This window comes from Aricia agestis, chromosome 2 (genome assembly GCF_905147365.1).
Source record: "Aricia agestis chromosome 2, ilAriAges1.1, whole genome shotgun sequence".
NCBI lineage: Eukaryota > Metazoa > Arthropoda > Insecta > Lepidoptera > Lycaenidae > Aricia > Aricia agestis.
Genome location: NC_056407.1, coordinates 9,694,147 through 9,707,560, shown reverse-complemented (window position 1 = coordinate 9,707,560; position 13,414 = coordinate 9,694,147). Strand labels below are relative to the sequence as shown.

Genomic DNA, 13,414 nt, shown 5'->3' with positions numbered 1-13,414 from the left:
ATACTAATATTATAAATGCGAACGTATCTCTGTCTGTCTGTCTGTCTGTCAGTCTCGCTTTCACGCCAAACGCCAAAAGTATCTCTGTCTGTCTGTCTGTCTGTCAGTCTCGCTTTCACGCCAAACGCCAAAAGTATCTCTGTCTGTCTGTCTGTCTGTCAGTCTCGCTTTCACGCCAAACGCCAAAACTTCCGAACCGATTGTAATGAAATTTTGTATACAGATAGTCTAAAGCCTGAGAAAGGACATAGGCTACTTTTTTTACTGGAAAAAAGCGTTGTAAGGGGGTGAAAATGCGTAAATTTGTTCAAATTAAGTTAGTTCCAACAATTCATAATAGATGGCGCCGTGAGTCTTCTACATCGCGCTGACGCTTGCTCAAAAGTCTTTCTATAAGACGTGGTATCATCTTACATTTAAGCTTCGATTTTTTTCGATTGTTATATCTATTCTACGGTATTAAATAACTCAGTACTTTATCTGTGTGTGACGTAACCTTAAATCTATCAATGATAAATAGTTTATGGGTAAAGTTGTGTAATTGGAGGGCTAAATAAGCTTTAAAATTTGGCATAAAATATAAAGTTTAATATAAAAAGATGAAATACTTATTGTGTGCACACTGCACAGCTCTATTGATTTAAGGGGTACCAGGGTTTTTTTATAAAAGCTTTTGACACCAATTTTGTTGACATCGCGCGCTATAAACTGAAGTCCACGCGGACGAAGTCGCGGGCAACAGCTAGTGATTCATAAATTGCAATTAATGTAACTTTGTAATCTTATAATACATGTATATGGGATTACAAAGTTATTCACGAAGTTAGAGAATTAACAGTAATGACGAAATGTTTATTAGGTTTACCTTTAACACTAAACACTAGCTAGATATCTCTCTACCGACGATAAACCGTAGATATTGATGGTACGGGTACAATGATTCATAAACCGCAAATGTAACTTTGTAATCCTATACATTTATATGGGATTACAAAGTTATTTACGAAGTTAGTGTATCTGGAAAACTATAGAGAAATTTTGAAATATCTGAATTTTCCCTTGATTTAGACACTAAACACTAATTATATTCTAAATTTGAAGGTTCTATATCTGTTAGAAGTGCCTTAGACTTTGGTGATCGGTCAGTCAGTCAGTCAGTCAGTGACAAAATTAAGAAACTTTAACAAGTTACAGACCCTAAACTACTGGTGCAAATTGAATAAAATTTTAAATATACCGTGTTTATACAATGCTTGCTTAGCAACTGAAAATTCAGGCTTGTTGGTTTATCCAATGAAGTTATAGGGGGTCAAAAAGAGCCTGAATTGGTTCGAGAAAAGTATGGTACGGCCGTGCCGCTTTTTTGCTCGACTTGGCGGAGGCACTGCCGTGCCCCCAGATATCAATAAATATATTGTATGGCTCGGTTGTTTCGTTACTTACTTCAGATCAGAAACGAAATATTTGCATCTTCTCCGCGACGGTAGCGAAACGGCGAAGCCATGTAGAATTTGTTGAAATTAGAGTCAGTAGAGTTAGGCCGTGTAGAATATTCAGAAGCTTGGCTCTACATGACATCTCATAATATTTCTTTTTCACAGGGTAAAAATTTTGTAGTCGTCTCGGCTACATTAATTTACAAGAAATGTTTTTGGTGGGATTTTAACTTTCTCAAGTTTATTCGCCAGTCTCGAGTTGTCGCTTTACGCAACTCGAGATTTCATTTTCAGGTTAATGTTTCATAAAGATGTTTGGAGCATACCTACAGTGTTCTTCTAATTTTAATTTACCACTTTCTGAAAGTTATTTTTGCTACAAGTAATGCCAAAATGAATGTCATAACATTAGTAAATTACGTAAATTACGCAATCAGTAATTATATATTAAGTAGGTTTTTAAATTTTTAAATAATGTTTCCTCACCTGAGTCCGTATATCCATTTAGTGCATTTTTTTGTTAAGTTTTGTCGATAACATTAGATGAAGAATGTTAGATTGCAATCATAGTAAACATAATATTATTGTGATAGTAGTTAATTCTAATATTATCATGCTTGTAATGAACTGATTCTAACATAATATTATAAACAGATAAGACGTCTCTACATAGTATGCCTATGGAATTTTAATAAATTGGTACGGTGCGCAAAACCAATTTATAAATAATAATTATTGACATATTCTGAAGTTCTTCTTTGATAAAATTTTATACAGGGTAAGCACAACAAGTTTTTTATGAAATTTTTACAATTTACATGTCATCTGGATGACCTTACTCTAAAAACTACTTTTGATAAGATAACAATAGCCATTATGAGATACTGTCTGCAGTAACGATTTTTAGATAACATCGTATTGATGTTATCTAAAAGCCGTTGCTGCAGACGTTAGACGGCATAGAGTGTGTAATAAAAACTGCTATGGACCAGTCGTACCACGTAACCTAAGTGATAAGTGATAACATATCACATCTGAATATTTAAACAGATTGCGATAAACTGTTTTTTTTCTTTCTCTTGCGTATGTTGTGACAAGTCGGTTTTCCACTCGCCTACCAAACAAACCAGCTGCAATACAGTAGTTTTAACAATGAAATCTAACTTATTAATCAAAGAAATAAAAAACAAAATTTCAGAATCCATGACATAACAATATTATTATTATACATCCGAAAGCGTGCCTGGCTGTCTGTTTCTTCTTCACGCCCAAACCGCTTAACCGATTAAGTTAAAAATTTCTATGGAGATACTTGGAATCCCGGAAGAGGACTAAGCATTTTAACCGTGGGAGAGCCATGCTTCGGCACGAATGGGCCGGCTCGACTAGATAAATACCACGTTCTCACAGAAAACCGGCGTGAAGCAGCGCTTGCGCTGTGTTTCGCCGAGTGAGTGAGTTTACCGGAGGCCCAATCCCCTAACCCCTACCCTATTCCCTTCCCTACCCTCAACTATTCCCTTCCCTTCCCTTCCCTACCCTCCCCTATTACCCTATTCCCTCTTAAAAGGCCGGCAACGCACTTGCAGCTCTTCTGATGCTGCGAGTGTCCATGGGCGACGGAAGTTGCTTTCCATCAGGTGACCCGTTTGCTCCCTTATTTCATAAAAAAAAGCATATTTTTATCCCGGGAAAATGTACGGTTGCCGCGCGAAAAACGACATTGTGGAGTTGTGGGCGTCATCTGGTAAAAAAACAAACGCTGCCAAACAGTCTGTCTTTGGAAAAGGAACCATTAAAATTGTATTTTGAAGTGACTGTTTTCCTGACCGTACTGAATGTAGAATCACGCAGCCGCACGTACTAATGTCAGTTAACGTGTTAAGGCTGTTACATAATACTCTACATTATAACATGCAGTTCTATGGTTATTGGAGCTGGTGAGGATGGAAATATAATTTTCAAATTGAAGAGAAAAAGAGGAGGGAAAATCCGACAAAATGACGATGTATTTCGAATATCATTTATTTCTGTCGTTTTCGACTCAATATACCTTTTTTATTTTTTATTAATAATACGAGGGGGCAAACGAGCAAACGGGTCACCTGATGGAAAGCAACTTCCGTTGCCCATGGACACTCGCAGCATCAGAAGAGCTGCAGGTGCGTTGCCGGCCTTTTAAGAGGGAATAGGGTAGTAGGGGATTGCGCTAAGACTAATAGGAGCGAAGAAATAGTGGAAAGTGTGGATAAAACGGGAGAAATTATTTGAAATGGCTTATGGCTTATTTAATAATAATAATAATAATAATAAATTTGAACGCGCTAATCTCAGGAACTACTGGTCTGATTTGAAAAATTCTTTCAGTGTTAGATAGCCCACTTATTGAGAAAAGATATAAGCTATAGGAGCTAAGAAATAGAGGAAAATGTGGAAAAAATAGGAGAAATTATTTGAAAGGGCTTATTTGAACGCGCTAATCTCAGGACGTACTGGTCCGATTTGAAAAATTCTTTCAGTGTTAGATAGCTCATTTATCGCGAAAGGCTATAGGCTATATTTTATCACGCTAAGACTAATAGGAGCGAAGAAATAGAGGAAAATATGGAAAAAAAACGGGGGAAATTATTTGAAAGGGCTTATCTCACGAACTACTGGAGCAATTTTTCTGTTATTTAGCACAGATAAGAAGTAGACCACGTGAAGGATTATAGGCTATTTTTTGTGGACTAAAAATATCTAATTTACGCGGGCGAAGCTGCGCGGAACGTTATATTTCGCGTGGTGACGACATCACGCGTAAACGGCTGGACCCATTTTGCTTTGCAAAAAGAACAAAGGATACATTTTGCCCCGGAAAAAAGTACGGTTACTGCACAATATACTTTTATGATTTGCGCGTAAACTATTCAATCTATTTTGATGGAATTCGGTATGGAGATACTAATTTGAATCTGGGACAAGGAATGATTTTTATCCCGGAAAAATGTGCGGTTCCCACACAATATACTTTTATGATTTGCACGTAAACGACTAAATCGATGTACGGGAACAATTATAAACTAAAGTCACAAATAGCACTGACGGGCGAATCGCGGCGTTGTGTCCAACAGTTGGGCACAATTTTTTTCAACGGAATCGCGCGACTTAGGTTCTATCTAGTGTAGTATATAATCAAAGGAAAAAAATCTAAAACGTTTACATTTGAAAATTTTGGCTTTGACTGACATAAAACTGAAGGGAATTGAGTGACCGTCAAATACCATTCGTCAGTCCATCAGTCATCATTAGTCAAACATAATTCATGATTGACGGAATTGACTGTCGCTTGCATGAGTGTGTAATGGATGCCTTATGATTAAATGAGATGTCATATTATGCACTCGGCTTAACACGCGTAATGCTATGCAGCCAATGATGCATACCACTACGTGACCTTTACGTACTTCACAATATATCTCGGATATATACTGCGTTAATCTTGATAACATGACGACAGATACTGAGATCTTTTGTATGTAATTTTCTTTTATGTAGAACGATTTTCTTTTATGTAGGACAAGGTAGAGCTTATGTGGTTTAAGAAGACGTTAGTTAAGCAGGTGCTTTTCTTATTTTCAAGTTGAGAATATTTTTTGCAATGGAAATGTCAACCTGCTTAAATTGCCGTATAGGCTATAATATCTGTGTATATTGTTTTTATATAAGTAGGTGGTCTATTTACACGAAAATTCGGACAGTAAAAAGCTGCTAGATTTTTTTTTTCAACTTATTGTTAATTTCTTGCATTTTTTATTAATTTTACATGACTTTATTTTGACTTCACTTTTTATATTTTTACGAGAAATTAAAAACGTCCTAAACTCCATTGTTTGCTTTGTCATATTTTAACCACCTTACTAAAAGTGGCGGTTGTTATTGGTAGAACTATCAAGTATCCACGTCTAAACACAACTAATTGTTATAATGTCAGGTCTGCATCTGAATTTGAATTGGGTCGAAGGCTTTGTGGGACTGATAGGTTACCTCTTGTAGTATTGACGTTCAAACTGACAGTCGAAGAGCGAAGCTCTGCAAGCAATGCCCGGGCCGCACCTGCGTAGTGCTTCGTGCTTAAAACGATACCATTGGACGATCTGCGTGTATCGTCCAATGGTATCGTCTCATAGCACGAAGCTTCTTAGTTCTTGTGCCAACAATGTCCCAACAACCGAAACATAAAGTGTAAGGGTTTGCTCGTTTGCCCCCTTATTTCATAAAAATAAACTTCCACTAATCAGTCGTTGTCCACACTTGCTTTCTCCTGATTACTAATCGCCTGCACTTATCACTAATCAAAGTGAATACAGGCCTTTAGTGTCACCGCAGACTTACAATTTAAAGTTGGCCGACTATCGTACAAACCACAGAAATAGATCAAGATAAAAGCGCCATGTCGCTTCAATTTGTATGAACACGAGCGTATGGCGCTTTTATCTTGATCTATTTCTGTGGTTTGTACGATAGTCGGCCAACTTTAAATTGTAAGTCTGCGAAGACAACGACTGAACAACGACTGATTAGTGGAAGTTTATTTTTATGAAATAAGGGGGCAAACGAGCAAACGGGTCACCTGATGGAAAGCAACTTCCGTCGCCCATGGACACTCGCAGCATCAGAAGAGCTGCAGGTGCGTTGCCGGCCTTTTAAGAGGGAATAATATATATATTCCCTCTTAACGCCTCCGTGGTCTAGTGGTATAGAGCGCGGCTCTTGACTCGGAGGTCGTGGGTTCGATTCCCGCGTTGGAAACATTCATTTCCAAGTTTGGTTAGGACAGTGCAGGCTGATCACCTGATTGTCTGACAAGTAAGATGATCCATGCGTCGGATGGGCATGTAAAAAGTCGGTCCTGCGCCTGATCTCTCGCCGGTCGTGTCGGTCTTCCGTCCCACTGGGTTATGAGAGTAAAGGAATAGAGAGTGCTCTTGTGTACTGCGCACACACTTGGGCACTATAAAATTACTCCTGCGTAGCTGGCCTGGTTTCAATGAAACCGGCCACCGTCACCAAAACCGGTGTGGGAATTATTATTATTATTCGAGTAATACATTAAAATAAAGCTTGAAAAGGCAGGGATTATGTTACATATTTTTTAATAACTTAATAGATATCCTTTAAAAAAAAGAATACCTATAACTGCCCGCTAACTTGGCGATGAATCCGTGTCGTCCTTTTTTTCACCTGGCATATGAAAGACGGGCGTGAGTGTGAAGAGAGAAGGTTTTTTGGGTTGTTCTCCCCCTTAATTTGCGACTTATCATATTATACAATTATACATACTCTAGAAATTAGAATACAATGTGATAAAATTCTAGAAAATAAATAAAATCATAGGCTTAATGAGCTAATATACTATCTAATATAAATGATGATAATACAAATTTGTGTGTAAATTATACGCAAAATTAAAATTATCCATCGACAATACGTTATTGGCGTATAGTCTGAATCATTTTAACATTTGAGATAAGATAAAAATTGCGAAACTCACTATCAGCTGTTATCTCAACATTGATCATACTAATGTCACACAACAGATAATATTTTTAACGTAGTACAGTATACAATGAACCCGCTTGTGCCGCTTCCGTCTTTTAATTTGGGTCTTTGGAAATACTCAACAGATTTTAATGCAGTTTTAGGAAATAATTTGAATTAAGAATGACTCAATTTTGAGGTTAGCGTGAAAGTTAAAGGGGTATGTAATAATAATAGTACTGTTTAGTGATCAGACTCAATCGACCAGCTTTCAAAATATTTTTATCAACTTCTTGGTACTAGAAGTGCTAGATACGGTAGATATTGTTTTAATACTACTTACATTGTTTTCTACTAAATATAACCATATAGCTCACTGGATCTTTGTATCACTTTCCTCCTAAAATAAACCTTTCCTTAACCGTCACGAACATTTCAAGATTAAAATTAGCAAAATCGGTTCAGCCGTCCTTGAGTTTTAGCGAGCTAACAAAATGTTTTTTTTTTTATATTAAGATAATAATAATTATGACATTATATATTTTTAGTTTATCACTCCATGCGAAATCTTCTTATCACTGTAAAATCGAATACGTGCACTGTACATTATGAAAAAAACATCAGATTATTATTTTTAACAAAAAATTAAAACCGACTTCCAAGGTAAAAACAATAATAACATTCTTATAATATGAACTAAAAAGTATTAAATAATTTTTCCTATCTAATAGTGCCTTTTTCCGGATTCGGCTAAACCTCAACTATTTCTGTACTCAATCTTCATCATTTTGAAGTCGGTACCAGATATAGCTGAATCTTCAGTCTGCCAGAATATTTGAAACTTTTGTAACTGGCACCGACTTCAAAATTATAAAGATTGAGTACAGAAATAGTTGAGGTTTAGCCGAATACGAAAAAAGGCACTATTAGATAGGAAAAATTATTTAATACTTTTTAGTTCATATTATAAGAATGTTATTATTGTTTTTACCTTGGAAGTCGGTTTTAATTTTTTGTTAAAAATAATAATTTCACTCTTTTTAGTTACCTAGTAAACTATCGCGTACTATACGTAGAATAATTAATACACCTGTATATTATTTTACGTATCTTATTACAAGCTCACCGGTGAGCGAGACACAATAGAATAACAATAGATTTCCAAGAATCCACGATCGAAGGATTAATAGGAGTATAATCAGTAAAACCGTTTCGGAGGAGTAAGGTAACTAACATTGTGACATGATTGTGTACTTATTTATTGTATTAAATATTAATATTATAAGACTCTTATTTAAAGGGTCAATTGTAAATTGCAGTTTTGGTAAGTTAAAAATTATAAATGGCACGTCTAATAACTAGTTTAGCAGTTAAAATTAAACAGTAAAGTAAACAAATATGAATTGTAAAAAATAATGAAATGGATCATTGAAAACATTATTAAGCAGTAAAATAATTCAATGAGCGGTAAAAATTAATGAATGAGCGGTTACGTGCAGTGCAGTAACGAATCGGAATTTAACAGCAAGAAATCTTATTCTAAGCAGCTTTTTAAACAATGAGGTGGTAAAATATAATAAAATCGGCCAAGTGCGAGTCGAACTCGCCCATGGAGGGTTCCGTACCGTTATAAAACGAAAGTAAGACGGTCGCCGGCTGCTGCCGCAGCACGCTCGCTGCGCTCGCTCGGCTCCCTCTGTGTTGTGCTGCGCCCCCCCGTCCCCCCGCTACGGTATCCGTGGTTAAGTGGGCCTTCTGTTAAGTCGTTATCGAACCGCTCATTCCATCATTTTTATCTCTCATTCAGTTATTGGACTGCTCAATAATTTTTTTATTACTGTCCATGTTTTACAGTCGCAATAATTAATCAACCGCCATAAAATTAAATAACTGCTCAATATTTTTTTTAACTGATTATAATAACATCTCAAATAGGTATTTAAAAAACTGCTCAGAAAATTAGTTCCCATATTATAATAAACGTACTTATCCTAAAACGTATATAAACTACACTAGCTGTTGCCCGCGACTTCGTCCGCGTAGACTTCAGTTTATAGCGCGCGGTGTCAACAAAATTAGTGTCAAAAGCTACCCCTTAAATCAAAATACCCAAAACAGCCATGCAGTGTGCACATAATATATATATTTTTTATAAGTAAGTACCAAACTTTAAAGCTTATTTATCTTTACACAACTTAGCTGCATTATACAACTTTAGCTTTACCCATAAACTATTTAGTATTTATTACATTAAGTAATATACCTGTAGGACGTAGGTATTAACTTTATGATTTATTATTGGTAGGCTGTTGTTTCTGATATCTATGTTGGTAGTGTATAACAATCGAAAGAATCGAAAATTTAACTTAATACCACCTCTTATAAAAATACGTATGAGCAAGCGATAGCGCGATCTAGGCGACTCTTGGCACCAACTGTTATGAGTTTTTGGAACTAACTTAATTTGAACAAATTTACGCATTTTCACCCCCTTACAACCCCTTTTTCAAGTTAAAAAGTAGCCTATGTTCTTTCTCAGGCTCTAGACTATCTGTGTACAAAATTTCATTACAATCGGTTCAGTAGTTTTGGCGCTATTGTTTCTGATGTCTATGTTGGTAGGTAGTTATTAATTAATAACGTGTATAACAATCGAAAAACCCGATTCAACATGATACCATCTCTTAGAGAAATACATATTATGAGCAAGCGATAGCGCGATCTAAGCGACTCTTGGCGCCATCTGTTATGAGTTTTGGAACTAACTTGATTTGAACAAATTTACGCATTTTCACCCCCTTACAACCTTTTTTTCCAAAAAAAAAAAATATCCACTGCCGAACATATAACCTCCTCCTTTTTGGAAGTCGGTTAAAAATAGAAAAAACATTGTGAGTCTTTCAGTCGTTCTCTTCTGGTTACTGGTGTTTGTTATTCTTGTTAGCAGCCTATAATTTACTAATTAGAGGTTGCGTTATTGATTATAAACTATAAATCATAGACCATAGTAATAATTACTTAAACTTCGAAGCTTGGTAAAACTCCATACAGGGTGCAATTAAACCTTCCGGCAAAATTTCGATATATTGATCCGTGTAATATTGTTATAAATAAAAATACACGTATTTTTTTCTCTTATAATCATTCAGTACTAAAATGTTGAGAAATAGCTTTCGAAAGTTATCCTAAAAAACACCACAATGAATGGACACTACGTCTCGCCGGCGCGTGCCTTTCGCTCCCCTCTGGCACCACCCCCCGCGTCACGCCCGCTCTACCCACCGTCGAGTAGTGACCGTTCTGTAACGATTTTTAAGTTGGATAAAATATTATGTTAGTGTAATAGAAAACAACCTATTTTTATCGGTTAAATAGACTCTCCTAATGATACCTAAGCCTTAAAATAATGTTGGCCGGTAGGTTTAATTGCACCTTGTATAGTATAAGAAAGGTACATTATACGTACTTTATATTTATTACATTGAAGTTTAATTCATTATCTTTTGATTGTGTAATAAAATTTTTATTGATATTAATGTTTTTCTCACAGCAAATCACTGGCGTTTGACGACGGTCGTAACAATTATTGTTATTATTAAAATAATGTGATTATAATTCAATGGATTCCACAAAAACGTTGTTTTGATAATATAAATATTAACATATTTTAAAATCATTTAATTATAAACTATTTAAGACTATTAACAATGCTTGCCACCGTCTTCTGCTCTATGTAGAGTGCACTGAGTACTGTTTAAATTCGTTTGTTTTGTTGTCGAGAGGAGTTCCAAATTCAATTGCACCTGTCAAATTCACCACGTGCTCCGAAAAAAGCCGACAGACTCCGAAAAGGAGACGAACACAACAACACAAATAGTTGAGGCCGTACGACAAAACAATTACTATCGACGAGTTCGCCCGCGTTAATTGCCAAATGCCGATATGTTTTAGAAATATAACGAGCCGGCGATGCGGACGGCCTATAATTATCCACTTAAAAAAACTTGTTTAACTACAACTGACAGGGAAAACAAAGTTTGATAGAGCAGAACGGATTTTTCGCGCTCAAATGAATTAAAGTCTAACTCGCGGGTTTTTTCCAATGTGAAGTCGGATTATATTTTTCTATAACCATAATATAATGATAAATAATGTTCCAAACCTGTTCCCCACCAGTACCGTTTCCAACCGACACTCACGGCGCGAAACATGGCGCTCACCACGTGCGTTCTCTACCGCTGGCTGCGGCCTACTGACAGCCTGTCAACGAACAAGAATATTCACAATTGGAATTTGGAAGTGGGATTCGAATTCAGAATAATAATGTAACCCCACATGAAATTAAAACGTATTTAACGCAATTATTATGTTACTCAAAATATGTATTCAGTGTTAAGCATACCGCATACGTAACTCATATTTTAATATTATGTAGAGTCGTTTAGCGCAACGTTTACAGTAGTCCGTAGAAGTCGATATCGAAATAATAATTTATCCCGCCAAAAACATTTCTTGTTAAATGTTGCCGAGACGACCACATAAGATTTACCCTATGAAAAAGATATGAGATCTCATATAGAGCCAAGCTTCTGAATCTACATTCTACATGGCCCAACTCTACTGACCCTAACTTAAACAAATTCTACATAACACTGAATATGTATGGCTTCGCCGTTTCTCTACCGTCGCGGAGAAGACGAATATTTAGTTTCTAATCTGAAGTTAGTAACGAAACAGCCCAGCCATACATATTTACTGATATTATGTAGAATTACTTTAAGTTAGGGTCAGTAGAGTTAGGCCGTGTAGTTTAGAAGCTTATGGATCTACATGAAATCTCATATCTTTTTCATAGGTTAAAATATGTTATGTGGTCGAACTGGTCGTCTCGCCAACATTTTACAAGAAATTTTGGTGGGATTTCAGTTCTTTTTGTAAGTTAAATAAAATAAAATAAATAAAAAATGTTTTATTTCTGAGCTTTGAATCAAAAATTTTCAGAATGTCTACCTGATGCCTACCACCGCGCCGGATCGGGAACTACCCCGGCGAGAAGAACCGACGTAAGAAACTCGGGTCCCACTTTTTACCTTTGGTTGGTTCTTGTAAGTACTTAGTTACTTTTTAGTTACTGTCTGCAGTCCCATGTAAACTCTTATGTCCTAATTCATAAAATTGGTAAAAGTCTCATATAAATCCCCCCCCCCATTTTAGGGGAAGGGGGGCGAAAGTTACAAGTATATGATTTTTTTACTAAACTGAGATTACATACCAAATTTCAGCTTTCTAGCACTTCAGGAAGTAGCCAAACATTTTGATGATCATTTCGTCACTGTCACACTCATACACTGACACACTGTGTCAGTGTATGAGTGTGACAGTGACAAAGTCGGTGTATTTTAGTATCAATAAGATGTAAAGTATAATAGCTATTCAATTGAGACTTTGTATGTTTAATTAGTCTAGAGAATATGAACTATATATATATATATATATATATATATATATATATATATATATATATATATACATCGAAAACCAACTCTATGAGGGTTCAAAAAATACACTGAAAATTCTAGAATTTATATCATACAATATTTTTATATTTTGGAGATTTCCTTATCATAACAGAATTTTATGCTCCATGCTCTATTTCCTATATACGGAATATTGCGATTTGTGTTACATTGCAGAATATAAAATTAAAATTGATCTGCATAAACAAACTACTTTATATAATAATGAATTTCAAATTTTGTTAGTCTCGTCTCCAGAACGGCTAAACCGAATATTCGTCTTGAATTAATATTACTGGAAGTTCAGGGAAGCTTTACATTTGGAGCAGAATGATACAAAGTTCAACGGATCATCTAGTATTTGTATTATATTATTATGTTCAATGTGTGTATTTATTTCTATTCCGAAAAAGCATAGAGTTCTCACTTCCCGGCTCCCGCGCAGTTTTTCAGATTTTAAACTTTTGAGCGCAGCTTCTTCTCTGTAAAACGATAGTCGTACTCGTATTATGTTTTTATTTTATTTTATTAAATAAGGGGGCAAACGAGCAAACGGGTCACCTGATGGTAAGTAACTACCGTCGCCCGTGGACACTCGCAACATCAGAAGAGCTGCAGGTGCGTTGCCGGCCTTTTAAGAGGGAATACGCTCTTTTCTTCAAGGTTTACAGGTCGTATAGGTCCGGAAATACTGCTGGTGACAGTTCGTTCCAGAGTTTTACAGTGCGCGGCAGAAAGTTACGCGAAAAACGCACTGTGGAAGACTGCCACTCATCAAGGTGATGAGGATGGTATGTTTTTCGCGTGGGACGATGGCGAAAAGTTGCAGATGGTATGATTCCGAACAATTCCTCAGAGCACTCCCCGTGATACAACCGATAGAGGATGCAGAGTGAAGCTACATCTCGGCGTAAATCCAAGGGGTCCAAGCTGTTTGAAACA

General features: G+C 36.1%; 1 protein-coding gene across 2 annotated transcripts in view; it reads right to left on the bottom strand.

Annotated features, from left to right (window-relative positions):
- The window catches only part of LOC121739674 (pancreatic lipase-related protein 2-like), a 36,079-nt gene extending 24,881 nt beyond the window's left edge, over positions 1-11,198 (bottom strand). For both annotated transcript variants that reach the window (XM_042132196.1, XM_042132199.1), the window contains exon 1: positions 11,119-11,198. In XM_042132196.1, coding sequence (XP_041988130.1) covers positions 11,119-11,167 — 49 coding nt within the window. In that variant the 5' untranslated portion in view covers positions 11,168-11,198. The remainder of the gene's footprint in view (positions 1-11,118) is intronic.
- Positions 11,199-13,414: the final 2,216 nt, after the last annotated feature.